The sequence below is a fragment of the Cajanus cajan genome, chromosome 9 (genome assembly GCF_000230855.2).
Source record: "Cajanus cajan strain Asha chromosome 9, NIPB_CcT2T_4, whole genome shotgun sequence".
Lineage (NCBI taxonomy): Eukaryota > Viridiplantae > Streptophyta > Magnoliopsida > Fabales > Fabaceae > Cajanus > Cajanus cajan.
This window is the reverse complement of record NC_138525.1, coordinates 21,389,454-21,412,059: the sequence shown is the minus strand read 5'-3', so window position 1 is coordinate 21,412,059 and position 22,606 is coordinate 21,389,454. Positions and strand designations below refer to the sequence as shown.

The 22,606-nt window shown below is 31.5% G+C and overlaps 2 protein-coding genes across 2 annotated transcripts; both read left to right on the top strand.

The window, feature by feature from the left end:
- Positions 1-7,067: 7,067 nt before the first annotated feature.
- Positions 7,068-9,649, top strand: LOC109816031 (BAG family molecular chaperone regulator 4). The gene is made up of 5 exons (XM_020380890.3): positions 7,068-7,099; positions 7,453-7,637; positions 8,162-8,418; positions 8,499-8,645; positions 9,286-9,649. The coding sequence occupies exons 1-5, from the start codon at positions 7,083-7,085 to the stop codon at positions 9,478-9,480; spliced, it is 801 nt and encodes a 266-aa protein (XP_020236479.2). The 5' UTR covers positions 7,068-7,082; the 3' UTR covers positions 9,481-9,649.
- Positions 9,650-11,552: 1,903 nt separating this feature from the next.
- On the top strand, positions 11,553-14,990 carry LOC109816036 (uncharacterized). The gene is made up of 4 exons (XM_020380896.3): positions 11,553-12,837; positions 13,013-13,103; positions 14,139-14,265; positions 14,494-14,990. Exons 1-4 carry the CDS (start codon positions 12,554-12,556, stop codon positions 14,658-14,660), a joined length of 669 nt encoding a protein of 222 aa, XP_020236485.1. The 5' UTR covers positions 11,553-12,553; the 3' UTR covers positions 14,661-14,990.
- Positions 14,991-22,606: the final 7,616 nt, after the last annotated feature.

Here is a 22,606-nt window from a genome sequence, read left to right as displayed (position 1 = left end):
GACTTTGATTTGGTAAACTAAAGAATTGCTTATTAAATTAGAATCCTTAGAATTTCTAAAGACAGAAAATTGATTTAGAATGATCTTAGAGAATTTAACAATATTAAGTGATAGAAATCATTTATAGGTAATCTTAGAAGAGTAAATGAGTAAGATAACTGAAATGAAAAACATGTTCATATTCAACATTTAATCTTTCTATTACAAGTTTTAATTAGGATATTATAAATTATAAAATATTTTCTAAGTCTTTGTGGATCGAAAATTCGAACTTCAATTTTATATAATAACATACTTGGTTTGCTTGTCACAAAATTTCAACACCAACCTCTTAGTGTTGATATAATGAAATATCGAGTTAAAACATATATTATATGTAAGTTTTGGCAATCCCTAGCATTCAAAAAGTATGCACTAAAATTATGTCTCAAAATTTTCTACACTATGTGTAAATGAATATTAATGGTCATAAAAATTTTCATGATGTTATTGTGTTGGAGTGAATGCAAATGAATGACGACATTATTCCTCATATTCATTTTGCATAATGTCATCAACATGAGATGTATGGGATAGCTTGTGGAGACATATTTTATCGTTGTACAAATTGTTATGTTGCATAGGATGTGTTGTCAATATGGGTGATCATGAATCAAATTTTATAAAAGTATATCGGTTAGTTGATATGTTTTTTATAAAGTAGATTGATTTTATTTTTAGAAAAATATGGATTGATTTTTTCAAAACTAAATTAGTTCAATATGATATAATCCTTTATATATGTGTGTGTGTGGATCATTTTAAAAAAAATTGAATAAAACTAAATCAATCATTTTGTAAAAATGGATAAGATAATTGATCCGATTTTACAAAGTGAATCAGTTCATATTTTTTTTTTAAATAGATCAAATTTTTTTAATATGAATCTGATCAAATTATGAATCCATTTAGATTTTTTTGCACACCTCTAACTGTCAACATATGTACTATGTGCATTGTCTCGGACTTGTAATTGAGCAACAAATATTGAATATTTTGTAATATTTCAAAATTTAATTTAATTGGGAGATTATTTTTGTACTAAATTTTATTTAAAAATATCTCTAAAAAATTATTTTATTAATCACTAGTCTTTAAAGTTTAATTCATTCCAATTTTAATTAAATATAATAATATGATTGTTGTAATTTTAATTACTTTTAAATTATCAATATTTTATTTTAAATTAATTATTTTAATACTCGTGTTTAATAAATTGCTACAAATTAAAGTCACTACTTTCATTCTATAAATACCGAACATCTAAAGAAGTCTGAGGCACTCAAAATACAGATCTCTTCTTTACCTCCTCTCTTTATTTTCTCTTCTCTGAGTTAAAAACTTTTCATATAATTTATTTTAGTATACTGATCTTAAATATAATATTTATACTGAAAATAAATTCTCTGATATCTATTTTGTTTTTAAAACATAAATATTGAACTTACTTTAAATTTAAAACTTTGCTTTTATATATAACTAAAAGTATTTAATCAATGAAAAACTAAGTTATCTACAAGCTCAAGTACTTTTCTATCCTTACCTATCTTGTTGATAATACACATGTACAAAAGTTTTAGAAAAATGAAGGGTGACTTCCTCTAGGTTTGGGTTATGGTCTTGTGGGGTATGAGAGTCAGATTCGAAAATGGCTTTGGAAATGGTTAGCACTTAGATGTGGTCCATAATTAGTATATCACATTCCCAGGTTAGTGATGCAGACTTGGAATATTCAATTCAATCACCCCTTGCCAAAGAATGCTTCATCATTTGACAACACTTTTGTTCATTCAGAATCTTGTTCATCCCCACTGTCTCTTGATTTATTTCTCATCCATAAAAAGAAAAATCAAATTTTTATTGTCTTTTTATAAACTTTTTTTTTTAAGATAAAACAAAAATATATGTATAAAGATTAAAAAAATATTATTTAATTATAAAAATTAAAAGGTGAAATTCATAAAATTATAGTTTATAAAAGGAAAAAATAAAAAATAAAAATAAAGTTCGTAACAGATATATTGGGTAAGGGTTCTTTGCTTTCTTATTCACGTTAAATTTTTATCCTTATTTCTTTACTTTTAAGACATGATTAGTTCTTAATAAATTTATTAATGACTCAAATTGATTTCTTAAAAAAAAAAAATGATTTCTTATAATGCTAACTTAAATGAAAAAAAAAAAAAAAAAAGCTCATCAATCACATGTTTGGTCTTTATAGTAGCAACTTTTTTTTTATTTTTAATCTTCATATTTTGAAACTATCCATTTGAATTTTTACACAAACACTTTCAATTTCTTTTTAGTCTTTGGCGTTAAAAAATGTTAATGCCGTTAAAAGTATATAATGTGATGTTGATATGTTGCTAATGTGATATTAACACGTCTTAGACGTAGCGTATCTAATGTTTTACGTTTTAACCCTTATACTTTTATTATTTATACATTTTACTCCTTATACTTTGCACAACTTTTACTTTTCTTTGTTACATTTCGAAACTATTCTTTTTTTTTTTCTTTCTTATAAATAGGAACTAAGTTCAAAAGGACACACTGCATAATAATATATCTGTTGAGTCAACCTTACTACTATTAGAGAAGCCTTTAATACTATTGACAAATAAACAACTTGATAATCTTAACAGCAATAATTAAATTTTCATTGTAGCCATTTTAATCACCTCATAGACCGCCCACAACTCAACTAGCTATGAATTAGATCTTCCAGCTTCCTTTTCCCTATACAAATTATTTTTTTAACACTTTAGAACATTCCCTTTCTTCTTCCTTGTCCTTCTTCTCCTCACCCTCTCTATTTTCTTTTGTTCTTTTTGCTTGTCAATATCTCCCTCATCCTTTTTATTTTGTGAGTTTTCTTTCTTTTATATCATTTTACATCAATTAATTCTTATTGACTTTAGATCGGAGCTTCAATGTTGTAAAGTTCATACACATTTCTAGTATAAGCATTATTTTAATCTTTCAACATAAAACACTTCGGTATATAATATATTAAGCACTTGTTGCATTGTTTTAATCATTTTAATCTTTTTCATCAAATGTTTGGGTATTTGTATCATTGTTATATAAGCAAATTTTTTTTCTTTATTTATTATTATCGATTAACATGTAATTTTGTTATTTATGTGTTCTCCACTATAACAAGATTCGAAAGTGTTGATATAAAATTGTTAAAATTTGTTTGACAAATGTTAAATTGGAAAAAATTTAATTTTTTTTTCCTTCACAAATCATCCTATAGACATTTTTTGGCGTCAATGCATAGTAAAAACATTATGTGATCTAGAAAACTATTCAAGTTCTTGTTACTATAAAAAAAAAAGTATCAATACAAGTTGTTACCCATAATAAAGTTATTTTGTCTTAACTAAGAAGTGCATTTGAACTCTATAATCCTAAGACTAGGGTGTAGAATAAATGAAAATAGTTAATGCAAGAGGATTTAAAAGAAAATAGAAGTTGTAAAATAAAAGGTGATAACAAGGAGAAAGAAGAAAGAAAACAGAGAAGGAAGAAGAAAAGAAAAATATCTTAATAGGGATTAAAATATATATAATTTTTTTAGGAGAGATCATTAATATATAAATAAATATACCATAAACAATTGTAAGAGAAAAAAATAAGAAGGTAAAATAAATTATATATTTTTCATAAATTAAAATTAATTTATGTACTTTAATTTTTGAAAAAATTAAATGTAAAACTAAAAAAAAGAAAGAGATAAATTATAGTTTTGATTTATGACATGAACATGTGGAATACTTATACAACCGAGTTCTCATCTTTTGGATGAGCATTTTTTTTAATGTAGACCGTTAACATGTACAAATTTAACCATTTGACTAGAATTGTATTTTTTTTTAAATTGAAGAACTAAAATTGTATAATTAAAAATAAAAAATAAAATAAAATTATAAATTAAGTATTAAAGTGTGACGAAATATAATTTAACCTAAAAATTAAGTGTATAAGTTGATTTTAATTTACAAAATAAAAATTTATTTTTTTTCTAAAAATATGTATAGATAAATTTATCTAAAAATAATAATAACAATTAACATAGATAAAAAAAAATATAGATATACATAATTACATTTACACTACAAAAAATATTGTCATATAATGATATACACTCTATAAAGACTCAATAAATACAATATATATTGATATATATATTTTTAAAAAGTATATGTATATAGGATATGATAACAAATAATATATGTTGAATTTTATTTAAAATTAACACTAAAATATTATGTAACATATATTGTATCTATAGTAACATTTTTTATATATCACTACATTTAATATTTTTTGTGGTGTTATTTGAGTAATTACCATTACTAAGGACATGGGTTGCACACCTTTTTTACTTTACTACGTTCAAGTTCGAAAGGAATGGGGTTTGTGGAAACGAATCCATTCCATGATTGCTTGTTGGGTGTTTTGGCCCAGTTTGACAATATGGATAAGGCAGATGATAAACACACCTCCATTCTCGTATAAACAGACCCCCTTTTTAAAAAAATATATATAAAATGTCTAAATTACCCTTAAAAAAAATAAAATTCTTAAATTTACACCCCCTTCCCGGCACCCCACACCCCCTTCCCCGCACCCCACACCCCACACACCCCTAAAGTGACAAACATTGTAGTCCGTAATTGCACTCCCAGTTTCTCTACAGTGGTCAGGTCTCTATTGTTCCCCAGAAGCATGAGGCCCGCCCCAATTGCGGTGAGCGTGGCTGCTGGCACACGAATTGCACAGAAAAAGTTAATCCGGAAAAAAAACACCAGTTTCCGGCGCCGGCTTCACGGATCTAGCATCACCGTCTAACATTCCGGAAAAATGCACACCAAATCGCGCGCAGTCATCATTTCGAGATCCAACGCACGAATTCCAGAGCATTGCGGAGAGGCTGAAGCAGACAGTACCAGCACCAAATGGACAAAGCAGTAGCTCATCCAGATTCAAGAAACAGCGATCCGCGATCGCAAATCAATCAGAGTTCAATAAAAGAGCTTCCAAGGTCGGCTTCGGGATTCACCAAACGTCTCAGAAACTTGCCAAGCTCGCCAAGTGTAAGCGAATTACAAACCTATTTGAATTGATTTTTAGAATCATACGATATTGAACTTTTAATTCGTTTTGATCTCGCAGTGGCTAAGAGGACTTCGATTTTTGACGACCCTACCATGGAAATCCAAGAGCTTACGGCGGTTATTAAGCAAGACATTACCGCACTGAACTCCGCGGTTGTGGATCTTCAGTTACTCTGCAACTCTCGGAATGAGAGTGGGAACGCTTCCACCGACACCACTAGCTTCTGAGTCACGAGGCTCGCCGCAATTGAGGGGCCTCATGCTTCTGGGAACAATAGAGACTGGCCACTGTAGAAAATTTGAGGGCGCAATTGTGAATTGCGGACTACAAAGAAGGGGGGCTTTAGGAAGAAGGGGGTGTGGGATGTGGGGGTACGGGGAAGGGGGCTGTGGAGTGCGGGAAGGAGGGTGTAAATTTAGAAAATTTATTTTTTTTAAGGATAATTTAGACATTTTATATATTTTTTTTAAAAAGGGGGTATATTTATACGAAAGTGGAGGTGTGTTTATCATCTGCCTATGGATAATTTTGGGTTGACCCAGTCCAATCCAATATCCAATCCTGACGATACTTTACTATTTCTCAAGTGTTGGGCTCCTTTCTTCACTATTTTTCAAGTGTTGGGCTCCTTTCTTCGGATAAATCCATAGTAGGGTCACCTAATTTGTTGTAGTCATGCATCTCAAGACTTTCTTTTTATCAACACATCAAGTTATTTTAAGTGAATTACGTATAAATAAAACATATAACAAAGAAGAAAATGAATGAATCAGAAGTAAACTTGTAACAATAATAAATTCCATGCATGTCATGTTAAAAAAAAAAAAAAAAGTAATTTAAGATGAAGATATAAAGTAAAAGTCAAATTATGAATTTTTGTCTGCATATTTTAGTCACTAAAATGTATATTTATAATTAACATTCATTTAATATATTTATATCCTGTCTATATATTTATATTTATGTATAAATATATTAATATATACTGATTTATATTTATTAAATTGTCAGTTATCTAAAAATATACTAATAATGCTATCAATAATATATATATATATGCACACACATTTTTATTTAATAATAATAAATATATGTAAATTTTTTATTTCCATTTAAAGTATACATTATCACTTTTTTTATATTTATCAAAAAAAATTGTTGACTTAATGAAATCATTGTTGGAGTTAAGAGTTAGATGTAAAAATATAATTTTTAACATTTTTAATATGTTTTGTCATCATTGTATATCAGCAACACATTTACATTATTTGTTACATTATCGCTATATCGTGATTGCCATACCAACAAATTCCGAAACCTAAAAGTTAAGAAGTGAGTAAGGACTAAGGAGGTGTGACAAGAGTGACATTATAAAATTCAAAATGCTGAGTGACGTAAATTCCTTTACGAGTACATGTTTGCATGTGCATGATGTTCCTCCAAAGTTTGGTTCCACCGCACACGCGAATTGGCGTGTAGTAATAATGTTCCATATCAGTTGATTTTTACGGAAAGTTCGCCTTAAAAGGCTTAATAAAAAAACTGTGACGTGGTATATTCTTTTTATTTGCACCAAAATATCTAGAAACTAATTCTTTTGAACAATATAAATTAGAAGTGATTTATGTCTCTTGTAACAAAATCTTCTGTATACACTTATCAGAATCTCTAATAACATAGTCAACTCTCTTGTCTTGACAATTGCAAGGTTTGTACTGGATACGAGAAATTAACATGATGTTGGATCAATTTCATTAATATTAAAATAATATTTAATCAACATAAATCATGTTTTGTGAGCTCGATTTAGTTCTTCAATGTTAATCTTAGATTATTGATATTGTAATTAAAACTTGCAGTTAAGATCAATTGAATTAGAAGCACATATATTGTTTTTCCTGTCTCTATCAGCTCCTATGTGCACGCCTCAAAGGTACAACCCTACTGTTTGTTCCAAGCTATGATTCAACAAGAAGAAATAAGGATCATGACTCTAATTAGGACTAAATATGTTGAAATGATTCTTGCATGTGTTACTAGGCTGTGTACGGTATACTTTTGTACCAATTCTACTTTTTTTTTTCTTCTTTCTGTTTTGTGTTTTAACCGAGCAACCGGTGTTTTTGCAAAAGACAGTTGAGGTGTCCCTGTTCTGAACCACTTTTGTTTGCTTACTCCATCGTCTTCTTTTGTTATTCTCATACTTCTCTCAGTTAGCTCCACCTTCCTCTTTCTTTATCACCCTATTGCTATATTTTACCAATTTTTACTGTTGATAATGAAAAGATTAGCTTCAAAAGGTGAAGCCAGTGATGGGGTTAAGCGAAGTATAGATTGGGAGCTCAGACCTGGTGGCATGCTTGTACAGAAGAGACAACCCCTTGAGTCTTCTTCTAGTCCCATGATCAAAATCAAGGTTTCTCATGGTTCCTATCACCATGATGTCACTGTTCCTGCACAATCCACTTTTGGTAAGCTTATGATATGATCATTTGCAATTGTGGGGATTCACTCCTTTCCTCATTTACCTCCTGCTGTTTCTGGCATGAAAAGGGTAAAAATTGTTGTAACCCGTTTTCAAATAATCAAAAGTTCACTTTATAGTTGTTTTATCTCATGAGAAGTATCAAGTGGGAAATTTCTTTTATGGTCCATTTGGTGATGCTGGAATTGGTACTTCAGGTGTGATAACTCTTGTGGACAATTTCGTAATTACCATTGATCTTGAGAATATTTCATCAACCCCCTTCTTCCCTTTTATGTTAAATCTTTATTTGACATTGACCTTGCTGAAAGCATACATTTTGGCCAACACAATTCATCATTTCCTCATGTATTATTGTTGTTGTGGTACTATTTATTGTTAGGTTGATAAAAGTTGTTTAATTTGGCTTCATTATTTGGGGCATTTGAGAATTGGCATGTTGTTCCAATATATGTAGTTAGCTAGATTCTGAAATTGAAGCCTAAGTGTTCTGTTTTGGCTCAATGGAAGGGCATCTAAAAAGGGTGCTTACATCCGAGACTGGTCTTGAGCCTAAGGAGCAAAGGTTACTATTTAGAGGGAAAGAGAAGGAGGACGAGGAATGCTTGCATATGGTGGGAGTGAAGGACATGTCTAAGGTTATATTGTTAGAGGATCCAGCCAGCAAAGAGAGGAAGCTTGAGGAGATGCAGAAGAGAGAAGATATCTTAAAGGCATGTGTAGCCATCTCCAGTGTCAGAACAGAAGTAGACAAGCTATATCAAAAGGTGGGACTCCTTGTCATCAAAATTGGAACACTTCACTGAAATTTTGAAAATAAGGCCAACTAATATTTGATGATTGTTAGGTGGTTGCTTTGGAGACAAGTGTGTGTGGTGGTACAAAGGTTGAAGACAAAGAATTTGCTATCTTAACGGAGTTGCTAATGGTTCAGTTGCTTAAACTAGACTCCATTTCTGCTGAGGGAGAAGCCAAAGTACAGAGAAGAGTTGAGGTTAGCGATAACTTAGCTACTTTGTTAGAAGCAATACTTGTATTAATCACAGTTTCTATTCAAAAATAATAATCAAAAACTCAACATGTACTTAAATAATAAGATAAAAAGTTCACCTTTCAGTAAATTTTATCACCCATCTTTTAAAATTTTATATATTTTTTTTATTTTGTTAATCGATCATATACGTTGTTAATTATTTATTAATATGATGTTAATATAATATAATATATTATATTAATAATTAATATATTATATCAATAATTAATATGTCACATTAATGATCAAATAATGATGTGATGTAGTTGATTAACAATAATAAAATGTACGAAATTTCGATAATTGAGTAACAAAATTTACAAAAATTATAAAATAAGATGAAAAAAAATGCAACTATTTAATTAAAAAAAATGCAACTAAACTTTAATAATAATAAAATATCAAAAGGTGTGATTGTTATTTTAATATTATCTTAGCTTTGGATTAGTTATTGTGTCTGCTGATACTGTTTTCATACAAGAACTTCTCTTTTATTAATGAGTAGTAGATGATAGTACAAAAATAGTTGCCACCACTTAGTTATTTAATGCAGTTCCAAAGTGATGGTGAAAGGTGCTCACATTTAAGTCGTTGCACACAGGTTCGTCGTGTACAGAGTTATGTGGACACAATTGACAACCTGAAGGCAAGAAACTGTGCTGCATTTAGCAATTCCTCTAACAATGCAGTACCTGTGATTTGGGAGGCCTTTGAATCAGGAGTTGGAAGCTTAAAGTCACCAACTTCATTTCCAACTTCAACAGTGATTACTCAAAATTGGGAGCACTTTGAATAAATGGAATTTCAGTAAACCTGAATTTGTTTATTTTTAGAAGAGGCTTGTGTGTCACTTTTGTAATGCCAGGTTGTTTCCAGTAGGGAAGGGTTATGCTTGTACAAATTATTACCTGTACGTACATGTTACTTCTCTATGTATGTCAAAATAAACACTTGATTTTGCCTTATGTGTTCCATCAATGATGAACCTAAATAATAATAATAATAACACCCGAAATTAAAACAAATGATTGAGACTAGAGAAGCACAAAAATTAAAAAGATAAAAAGATAAGTGTGTTCTAGAGAAACAAAATTGTGATGAATTTAATGAAACTATGAAAGGGACTTTGGCGATAACACGTGGAGATTGTTGCCATCCCATCGTCACTTCACGCGGAAAACAAAATACTGTTTTGAACAATCTGTCGGTGTGTTTGCTTCCTTTTTTACTTGCCTTTTCTACGACATCTCTTCTTTGTAACTTTGTAAGCACCAAGTAATTTATGTACCCAGGATTTTAAGATTGACCATCTTTCAAAATTTATAATCATATTAATAACTTTGTTATGTATTGTTTCACATTGTTAAAATTAAATAAAACTTATAAGCAAAAAATCTGAAACTCAATTTAAATGTATATAAAAAAAAGTCATGGTTAAGAAATTCAAGTATACAGATAAACATAAAGCATACAAGAGTGATTAAAGTAACTGAGACAAAAATATATATTTTTGTCGGTTGTGGATGATGAAATACACATGTAGAGAACACAATAAAAATATATAATTAAAAGGTGAGAAAAGTCAAAATTTTACTCTCTAAATTATATATTCTAATTTATAATATTGGGGTAGATATTTTATTTTATTAAATACCAATAAACTAAATAAATAAACTCTTAAAATTAAAAATATGAAAATAAAGTATTAAATTAAGACAATATCACTTGAATGGTATGGTGTTTTAAGAGTTAAATTTAAATTGGTTGATATTACATTAATATTAATACTCAATTCATTTTTAAAAAAATTAATTAATATAATATACCACATTCAAAATTTAAATTTAAAATCACATTTTAAAAATAAATAACTTTAATTAATACAATTGAAAAGATTAAAAAGTTGTCGATAAATAATAAAATTAAATATTTAATATAAGAGAAGACATAATTAATGAAATAAAGAATTTAGACACATACTATAAATCTTATTTTAGGGTTTCTCTCTATCCTAGAACTCAAAAATATATACAATAACGTGTATATATATATATATATATATATATATATATATATATATAACATTTTATAGTAAAATTAACTGACATTCAAGGACAAAACATAATTTTAATTTATTAATATTGTTAAAATGAGCCACACAATCTAACTTTATAAGAAAAATTATATCAAAGTCAAATAAGATTGATAAATTTTTAGCTAACTTTTTAACAATTTCATTTATGCTATGATTTTTTTATAGACATGATGTACATAAAATGACAATTAAAATTTAGTATGTATTCACAAAGCATGATTGGTCAAATTCATCTTAGTCTTTTTTTTTTTCTTTAAGAACTCTATTTTTTAAAGGATTATAACTTTTTTCTTTTATATGTAATTATTTAAAAAAATATATTATTTTCTTCATTTCAAAAAAATATTTTAGCATACATTTTTTTTATATTAAATAATTTTAAAGCCTTTTAACCGGGTGCTTAATCTTTTCCAATTTATGTAATTAGATTACTGAACATAATAAGTTTAAACGGATCATTATTTTTATGAACTTATTAAAAATACTAAAAGATCAAAAACTTAATTATAAATTTTTATAACCTTAGGATTTATTTAAAAAAGTTGAAAAATTCGGAAACTAATAAATATATTAAACCTAAATTAAATACTCTCTGTTGGTTGAAATGGTCAATTGAAATTTAGGTAAATTTTATGATATTTATTTTAATTACACTAGCCTTCTATGTTGTTAAAAATTAAATATTCTTCTATGTTTTTCCAATTGTGCGTAGGTTGTCATATAATTGTTTAAGTAATGAATGGTTCAAGATCAGCACGAAATGTCAAATTAGTTGGCAATGCCTTATCATCGTAAAACCAAAGAGACTCAAGACATGTGAAACAACTAGTGACATGGTTGCATGTTGGTCTTAGTTCACGAATGAAAGTGCATCAAATTAAACCAAAGGAGCTACATGCATATATATTGCCTTTATCATCTTAATTTAATTGTTTCAACCTCCAGATTTGGTACATAATCGAATGTTAGATATTTTAGGCTTGAAACATGTACACCTGCCAACCTCATCACTGTAGAATTCATCATCATCAAATTAGGAATGATTAGCTTGCCATAAATTCTCAATAAAGTGTACTGGTCAATAGTCATAGCTAGATATGCATGTATTCATATCTGGATAAAGGATCCTCATTTTTTAATTTCCTAACTTGTTAGTGCCTTAATTACTCTTTTGAGATAAGAAGTAAATCATCAAGTTTCCTAGTTCATCCATCTACAAAATAAAATATTCCCAACAAAGCCACGTAAAATTGACCAAATGGCCCTAATTCAAAGACTCAAAATACCATCTTCTCCTCACATAATTAGGGAAAGAAATCTCCTTCAAAGGTATATTTGGTAAATACATGTATATGATCTTCTTTATGCTAAAGTCATAAATATATTAAACTCACCAAAAGTTTTGATATTCTTTTTTCACATTAATATTTTTACATCCATTTAATATCTTTTTTTTCTTTCCTCACTCTCAATTCGACACATTAATTATAAAGGGTGTAAAGTAAAAAATGTGACAAAAAAATTTATTTGTTGCCACGTATAAAGAAACGTACTATGGGTAGTTGGGTACTATGGGTCAGAGTGAGTTTCCTATTACTCTATATACAACAAGATGTGCATATATACAAGTCTTTTTTTTTTTCTATAAAAGATTATGTGTGCTTTATTCAAATCTAAGTCTATATATATATTCATGCAAATTAACACATCTCAATTAGTCATTCCTCCTTGATCTTTTTTCCTTCATTTTAGTAGAGAGAAAAAGAATAGAGGAATGGGAGAGCTTAGGATCAGAAGCGATTTAGTAGAAAATGAATTATGGCCAAAGAAACCGACTCTAATTAAGCCTATTCCTATGAGAGCTCAAAGTAATGTGTCTATAGGGTATGGTTCATCCTTTCAACCATGGCAAAAACCCTCCAATCCAGTTAATGAGCTTGTCACCATTCCAGAAAACGACAATCATCTTACAGAGGAAAACGCTTCAATTAATGATCATAACACAGCCAATGAAGCCCAACCAAACATTGAGCATGAAACCAAGAAGAAGCTCAAGAGGTATATATGTTTTTCTTTGCTTGCATGCATAATCAATGTTTTTTTTTAAAGATCATGTACATTTTTAATTGAAAGCAATCATATTCGGGACAAAAAAAATCTTTAATATATATGCAACTATGGAAATTACTTCATAATGTGTATAATTTTGAATACTTTCTTGTGGTGACCACAGAATCATTTCAAACCGACATTCTGCTCGAAGATCGAGATTGAAGAAACTTGCATACATGGAGGATTTGGAAAACATCGTGAAATCTCACAAGGTGATTAGGATCAATCATCGAAACAATTCGACCATATTTGTGAAAAACTATTTCTTACAATTTCACTTTTTTTTTTTTTTTTTAAGTATATATCTGAAATAATTTAATTTTCATATTTGTGTCAAATATGTTTTTCACTTTTGGTTTTTTCTTACCTGTATTTTACTATTTGCGTAGTGATATTCGGTAAAAGGATTTAATTTCCGTCGTCAAGAATAATCCAGTTTAAAGAGAAACACATCAGTAAAGTAACATAGGAAAGTTAAATTTTATAAGTATGTTTGTGTCAAGTCATTTTTGTTAATGAAAAATTCTAAAGTCATTTTTGAGAATATAAATTTGAGAATCGATTTGAGAAAATATTTTCTGTTTTTATTTTTATATGAAAATATGACCTTATGTTTATTTTATTTTCTATTTTTAAAAGTTTATATATGAAACAATAAAAGTAAAAATGGAAAAGAAAGAAAAAGGTTTTTAATTCCTGATTTCCTATTTTTAAAACAGGAGTTTTGTAGACCCTCTCAATTTGTACACGTCATCACTTGTGCTTCTTTGTTGTGATGGTTCATCGATCATAAGTTTTACACATAAAGAATGTAAATTGCAAAAATGAAATGTATGAATGATTAAGAATTATAAAAACAAAATGAAAGTAGAAAATGTTGTTTTTTGTTCTCAATTTTGGATTTGTTTTGAAAATGCTTTCAAACAAAAAATTTAAAAAATAAATAAAATCTGTATGACTATTTTTAAGAAAATACCACAAGCTATTTTTTTAAGTCAATCATTAAACTTTGATTTCATATATATTCTCACTTTTCATTTTATCATTTGAATTTTAGAAAAAGATTTCCAAGAGTATTAAAACAAAACCCAACGCACTTTAGAGTTTATCCAAGAATATTATTTCTGATTATACATACCTAAAATAAATGTCACCTAATTAACAGATTGATTAAGCACGAAATAACAATTTTAGTTTCATGAATAATTGAAATTTTTTACTTTATCTAAGGAGTTATTGGTGTGCAGAAGAAAATAGAGTTCCTGAATGAACAAATTGCAGAGCAAGAAAAGGAGCAGCTATTGTTGCAAATTGAGCATCATACATTGAAATACCATATGGCTGCTCGTGAAAAGCACAGAATACTTCAAGAAGGTAACATGTCTCCTACCCTTTTATCACGTTAAAATTTTAAAACGAATTTCATGCAATAACCAAGGTTTTAGAATTAAGAATTTAAGATCATGAATTTAACTAAGATTTAGAAAATAAAAATTGTCCTACTTATATAGTCATTAATTGTCTTACACTTCTAATAGAGTGAAATTTGAATTTTTTCTAATATAGGGTTTATAATGGTGCAATTATGTTTTGATTTTATAGTTGAGATTGAAAAGAAGAGAGCAGAAGAGAGTAGGCTGAGAGAAGTAGAAAGGAAATTAACAGCTGAAGCTCAGGCAAGGAAAATGCTTAATTTCACTTCTTTGCAGATCATGTCCAATTCCAACTTTAACCCTTCAGCCTTGCCAGGATTGAATCATAGAAACTGAGATCACCCAAATGTCTTTGGTTTTAGAAATTTTAGAACTTAACAGTTGTGGTCTTAGAAAATGTAAGAATCGAACTTAATATAGAGAAGATTTATGATAACTCACGCATTTTGTTCGATTCAACGGAAGACCCACTGAATTAGACTCATTCATAATTTTTATTTTAAATAGTATTACTAATGTAAAAGAGACATTTTATATTTCTGTACTTATTTAAAAATTAGTGAGCAATTAGAAATATGTAAGCAGTTGAGCAGTTGGTTACAGAAGATGTATTATTAATAAATCATAAAAAAGTTTTAAATAAATATGTACACCAAATAATGATTTTTTTATTTATTAATACAGGTAAGGGAGAGATACTTTGTGTCTTTAATTATTATTGATTAATTAAAGATTTATTGAAAGTAGAAAAAAATATAAATTAAATAAAAAATAGTGGAAGAGAGATAGTGAGAGGGAGTAATTTGGAAGTTGATATAAGAACAAAATTGTCTAATAAATTATGTAGACCAAATCAAATTATTGACATCATATGTTATAAATTATATATTATTTGGGAGACATGATGGAAATGTAATGCTTTTTTCTTTGGTTCAGAACTCTGGATTGAAATGCTCAAACTCAAATTCATCCGAATGTTAGCCCAATGATAGCCCATCTTAGTGGTTTTGAGGCCCATCGTAGTTTATATACACCACATTTTTATATTGTGAGTCTTCTCAGGGTGTATGAATTTTCCAAATAAATGTCATTATTAATTTTTACAAGCTTTTAATAGTATAAAAGTCACCACAATTCAATTACTGCATTAATAATTACCCTTATTATTTGGTCTATGAAAACCAATCCTGATTACAAGAAAATTTGTCTAAATAAATATTCCCTACAAGTCTAGACTTTAGTTGTTCAATGTTTTTATACACCAAACAAATATACTAAAATGTTTTTTTAGTTATAATATGTTCACATTTAGTCCCCTATTTCATCATAAAATGTGATTTTGTGTAGACTTAATAGTTAGTATGAGTTTGATTTTTTTTAAAGCTAACACGTCAATTAAATATCTCCCTAATTCAATATTTGTTAAACATGTACATCAAAGTAAAGTGAATTCTCACAATGTTAACCAAGTTAGTTTTTCATTTGATAAGTCATTCACTTACCATCAATCCATTGAAATAGGCTAGTCGTTAATGGTTTGCCAAGTTGTCTTCCTCTCTTCAATCTATTGGATTTACTCACTCAAAATATGATCATTCTCTATTCATTAAGAAAATACGGACTAATTTTACAATACTTATTATCCATGTTGATGATCTAATCCTTGCTGGAAACTCTGCATCTAAAATTGCTTTTGTCAAACATCATCTACACTTTACTTTCTGCATGAAAGATTTGGGTCCTTAAATATTTTCTTGGCTAATTAAAGGTCTCATGTTCTCATTAAGGGACCAATCTTTGCCAACGGAAATATGCTCTTGACATCATTTCAGATTCTATTTTATTGGCTACTAAGCCTTGCAACACTCCCATGATGAAAAATAATAAATTGCTTTATGATTCTCAGGCACCTCCTTAGGATCCTACATCTTATAGACGATTAATTAGTCATCTTATATAACTCACTATTATTAGGCTTGATATTAGCTTTGTTGTTTAGACCTTGAGTCAATCTTTGCAGGCACCCACTATCCATCACCATGAGGCAGCTACTCGCATCCTCAAGTACATCAAGAATGTTCTAAGTCAAGGTTTATTTTTTTCAGCTAATTCCTCCCTCCATTTGAAGGATTTTAGTGACTCTGATTGGCCAAATGTACTCATCGCTCCATTGTTGGCTTTTTGTATCTTCCTTGGTTCCTCCCTCTTCTCTTGGTGATCGAAGAAACATACCACAATCTCATGTTCTTATACTGAGGCTAAATATTATACCTTAGCATTGACCATGTATGAACTACAATGGCTTACATATCTATTATAGGATGTTATGGTGTCATTCATTAGTCTAGCCTTGTATTATGATAGTCAATTTGTTTGTCATATTTCTAACCCAAGCTTCTATGAATGCACCAAACACATTGAAATTGATTATCACATTGTTTAGGAAAAGCTTGAATCTTAGTTCTTTGATCTACTCTCAATTTCATCTATTAATTAGATTGCTTACTTCTTCATAAAGTTCCTGGATGTTTCTTTCCATTTTTTGTTCCCCAAGTTGGGTGTGTCCTCCATCCACCGTCTAACTTTAGGGGATGTTATACAATAATTAATGTTATAAGTTGTTATAGTTATTTATTATGTTATATCATAGAGCATCAATTTAGTAATTAGACATCTATATAAATACCACTTCATATCACACTGTAGCTAATTTTTCATTCATGCAATAATACACTGTTTTTCAATCTTCTCTGAGTTCTTGCAATATATTTTTTCCAATCTTCTCTGCACTTTTGCAATATATTAGGTTAACTTTCAAATATAAAATTTTGAGAATTTAATTAAAAAAAATAAACTATAAACACCTTGTTAAAAATATAATAAAATTATAAAGATTTACATGTTGGTTTTACAAAATAAGCCATCACGACCTTGACAGTGTGCTACCATGAAAGTATTTTAATTCATGATTATAACAATATTTTCTTTTTACAATTTCAGTGTTAAAAAGTCGTATATTATTTAAGAATTAAGAATAATAATTTATAAAGATGTTTTTTCTTAACTTATTGAAATATTTTTTTAATAATAAAATCGTGATGGATAATACTTAATTTAAATACAATCATCCTAATGATATCAATAAATTTGATATCCGAAACAATACTTTCTGACCTACAAATTTACAGATAAATCGTTAGAAACATTTTAGCTTAGACACTGTAGAAAAAATAAGAGAGACGAGGTAATACTAATGTTGTGGGTGAACGTAGTAACTCACTGTATTTTTTATTGAATAAGAGATGACCTTTAAATAGCCATTTTACAACGTAATAAGAGAGACAAGGTAATACTAATGTTGTGGGTGAACGTAGCAACTCACTGTATTTTTTATTGAATAAGAGATGGTCTTTAAATAGTCATTTTACAACGTACTGAACTAACAAGAAGATAATAAAATATCTTATCAAATCAAAACTTATCAAAAAACTATCTTATCTAATCTGAAACAAAATAACTCAAAAGATAAATCAAATAATTTCAGATAACTTAAATCGGATATCTCGGATATCTCGGAATCTCTAGAAATTTAAGATTTTCCAACAAAACTCCCCCATAATCTTAAATTTCTCCTTCTTCTTTCATTCCGAGTAACTTTCTTAACTTCTGAAATGTTGTTGTCGGCAATGGTTTTGTAAAGATATCGGCTACCTGCTCTTTACTTCCTACGAGTTCGAGCTCCACGCTTCCTTCTTTCACCTTTTCCCTGATGAAATGAAATCGGACGTCGATGTGCTTGCTTCTTTCGTGATTGATTGGATTCTTGGCTAGCTCGATTGTCGCCACCCGCCAAAACGGACATTGGCATTCGCGACGATGGTCGGACTCTTTTTAGTTTTGAAAAATGATGGATTGTTAGAACGACTTATTCTCAAACTGAGACCTCATCGAACTAACAATTTTGTTAAATGATTCTCACCAATCCATGTTAATCCCAAACGGGACCCTCCATGGATTAGTGGTTTTCGCAAAAAGGGGTTCTTGGAGTCGCCACCAATGTTTTACTCAAAACATTGAAAAAAGACATAAGGCAATTGATTTTCGCAAATCAACTTTGGCCATTACAACCACAGTTGGGTAAGGGAGTCGATTACGTGCGGGGAAGGTGTTAGCACCCCACAACGCCCCTTTCGGGTTCCCTATGACGGATTATTTCATAAATAATAGCGTAAAATTACTAAACTACCCCTATTTATTGGAACGATTATAAGTAAACTATCTACATGATGAAAGCTTTAAACGTGCAATGCAACAATCAAAAAAGCGGTAAAAGAAAGGATTTGGAAAGAAACCTTCGAAGCGTGCTTTTATATATTCAAAAAGGAATCTAGGAGGCTTTTTGGCGCTCCTTCCCACTACATGTTCGCTCGCTCCTTTCCCTAAAAATAATGTTTACTATGGAAATCAAAGAGATTTCCCTTCGACTTGTTCGAGTCTCAAGCTAATGGCTCGTGAACTCAAGAACTTAGTCGGATCGGCTCCCGGAGAGATTTCTAGGGCAGAGAATAGCTCAAAAACCCAAGAATACTCAGCCAGAGGGTGGAGGAATGCTCCAAAAGTGTGGAAGGATGAGCCAATGACGTCCTATTTATAGGATTGAGGCGCAGTACGGCCTAGGGGGTCAATACGGCCCGTACTGAGTTTTTGAACTACAGTACGGCCGTATTGAATTTGGTACGGCCGTACTGAAGTTCAAAAACTTCAGTACGGCCGTATTGATTTCACTACGGCCGTATTGTAGTTCAAATGGCTCAGTACGGCCGTACTGAACCTCTAGGAGGGTGTATTGAGCTCCAATCCTCGCACACCCTTATTCTAAGCTACTCTAAGACTTCTAGACCTACAAAGAATCATCCTAGGGTCTTCCAGGAGTCCTTCCGGCTGACTTTCCTTCGGTCTTCGAGAGTCTTTGAGTCTTATTTCCGACCCGGACAATTTTAGGGGTCTACATCGATTGCCGACCTATTGTCTACTCGGATCAACACTTTCTCAGCTTTCATAATTTCCAGTTTGCTTAGCAAGTTTCTAAGCCAAACTGCATGTTGGACACTCCAAGATGCTGCTACATACTCGGCTTCACACGTTGATAGAGCTACAATTGGTTGTTTCTTTGATAGCCAAGTGAAAGTCGAGTTTCCCATGAAGAATACGTACCCAGCTGTGCTTTTCCGATCATCCACATCCATTGCTTTCTTCCATCTCTCATCAAGTACGACCTCTTCAAATTTTATATCTTTTGTTCCTGTCAATAGACATACTACATGTAACTCGTCAGTGGAGTTGTAGATGTCTTGCAAGCTCCGAGTTCTAAGCTGCTCAGGTTCATCATCTTCCTCGGAATGCTCATTGGTCCTATCCGAGCTTCTCCCTATTATCTCCGATCTCTCCCTCTCAGAGTTCGAGCTCCCCGAAGTCTCTTCAGAGTTACTCCAGCTCCACTCGCTTTCCTCATCTACCTGGACATCTCGGCTTACCAGAATTTTTCCTGTAACAGGGTTGTACAATTTGTAGGCTTTTGCCTTTTCATCATACCCGATCAAGATATACTTCTTGCTCCTATCATCAAGCTTCGTTCTGAGCTGAGCTGGAACATGACCGTAAGCAAGGCTTCCGAAAATCTTGAAGTGATGTATACTCGGTTTTTGTCCACTCCATGCTTCTTGAGGTGTCACATCATCCAATTTTGAATGTGGGCACCTGTTCTGTATATATATAGCACACTGCACTGCCTCTGCCCAAAACTTCTCAGGCATATCCTTCCCTTTAAGCATAGCTCGGACCATATCAAGAATAGTCCGATTCTTTCTTTCAGCTACTCCATTTTGTTGTGGTGAATATGGAGCTGTGAGAAAACGTTTTATACCTTGCTCTTCACAGTATTCCATAAACTCTGCCGATGTGAATTCTCCACCTCTGTCCGACCTCAAAGCTTTAATTTGCTTGTTAGTCTCTTTCTCTACCATGACTTTAAACTTTTTAAAAGCTTCAAATGCCTTTGATTTTTCTTGCAAGAAATATACTCAGGTATTTCGAGAGAAATCATCTATGAAAGAGATGAAATATTTCTTACCACTGAAGGATGCAGGAGAGATTGGTCCACACAAGTCAGTGTGTATCAGGCCAAGTTGCTCCTTTACTTTGTACTCGGACGAGTTCGGAAAACTTGTTCTTGTATGCTTTCCGAGTACACATGCTTCACAAAACGTTTTGTCAAACTCAACACCACGTAGTCCGTGCACCAACTCCTTCTTTGATAGCTCGACCAAACCTCCAAAGTTTAAATGCCCAAGACGAGAATGCCTCATTATTGCTTCATCCTTCACGTCCAGCTTTAAACACTTATTTTGAATGATGTTCAGCTTCAGTTTATACATCCGATTCTTTTTCATCTCCACTCGGGCTATTAAACGATCATGCTTGTCCTTCAAATAAAGCACTCGATCCTTCATCAGAATTGAGTTGCCTTTCTCCATCATCTGCCCCATGCTTAAGATGTTGCTCTTAAGTTCGGGAACGTAGTAGACATTTCTTATTTCTCCAACTCGTCCATCCTTCTGCATAAACTTGATGGTTCCATGCCCTTTTACCGCAACCTTGGAATCATCTCCAAATGACACGAATCCAGCCTTCAACTTGATGAGTTCGTTGAAGAAACTCTCTTCTCCACACATATGATTGCTCGCCCCAGTGTCCAAATACCAGACCGAGTTGTTTAAGCAACTCGAATCAAGCTCGGCTTCTGACTTCTCATCTGAGCTTGGAAGCTCAACTACTGATCTCTCCACGCAACTCAAGTTTAGCTCATCCTCGGAGGCACAACTCGGACGTAGCTTGGTCTCCGAGCTCTGCGTCATCATCAAAATTCCTGCTTCCTCGTCCTCTTCTTCTGTGAGAAGATTCTTCTCTTTCTCTTCACTTCGGCTTTTAGCTCGGCAATACTTTGCTATGTGACCGTATTTGCCACAGTTGTAGCAATTTGCCGATCTGCATTCTTTTGCGTAGTGGCCGAGTTTGCCACACTTATAACATTCCACCTCGGACCTCGGCTGACTTCCTTGGCTACGATCACCTCGTCCTTGTCCACCTCCATGATCAGCTCGTCCTCTACCTCGTCCTTGATCACCTCGTCCTTTGCCTCGTCCTCCATGATCACCTCGTCCTTTGCCTCCTAATGTTCGGCCCTGGGTGTTCCGAGTTTCATTCAAATTAAGTTGCGCCTGTAATGCTTGATCAAGTGTATTCTTCATCTTCCTCCTCCTTTGTTCGTGGGCTTCGAGTGACCCAGCGAGCTCTTCCACTGAGAGGACTGACAAGTCCTTTGACTCCTCAATTACGCATGCGATACTCTCGAAATCATCTGTTAATGATCTCAAGATTTTCTCCACAATTCTACTTGCTGGCATTGACTCCCCATTCCTTCCGAGTTGGTTAGCCACCTTCTCCACCTGAGTTATGTACTCGGATACTTGTTCCTTATCCTCCATCTTCAAACACTCAAACTCTCCTCGGAGAGTTTGATGTCGGATCTGTCTGACACGGTGGTTACCTCTGTGCGCAACCTCCAAGATCTTCCATGCTTCCTTTGAAGATGCAGCGTTTGCAATCTTCTCGAAGCCTGACTCATCCACGGCATTGTACAAAAAATACAAAGCCGATTTGTCCTTCACTCGTGTCTTTTCCAATGCGGCAATCTGAGCCACAGATTGGTCTTCGTCCTCCTCGGGTTCTTGAAACCCCTTCTCTACTATGTCCCATAGACTTTGGGAACCCAATAGGGTCTTCATCTGTAAATACCAATTATCATAATTGGTTTTCTTTGACAGTTGTGGTACGGTCATTCCATTCACAACCTTTGCCATTACTCTCTCTTTCTTCTTTCTTCCTCCTTCACAGGCGCACACTGTTTTCCTCTCACACTCGGCACTCAGAGCATAAAGCTCTGATACCAATTTGTAGAAAAATAAGAGAGACGAGGTAATACTAATGTTGTGGGTGAACGTAGCAACTCACTGTATTTTTTATTGAATAAGAGATGGCCTTTAAATAGTCATTTTACAACGTACTGAACTAACAAGAAGATAATAAAATATCTTATCAAATCAAAACTTATCAAAAAACTATCTTATCTAATCTGAAACAAAATAACTCAAAAGATAAATCAAATAATTTCAGATAACTTAAATCGGATATCTCGGATATCTCGGAATCTCTAAAAATTTAAT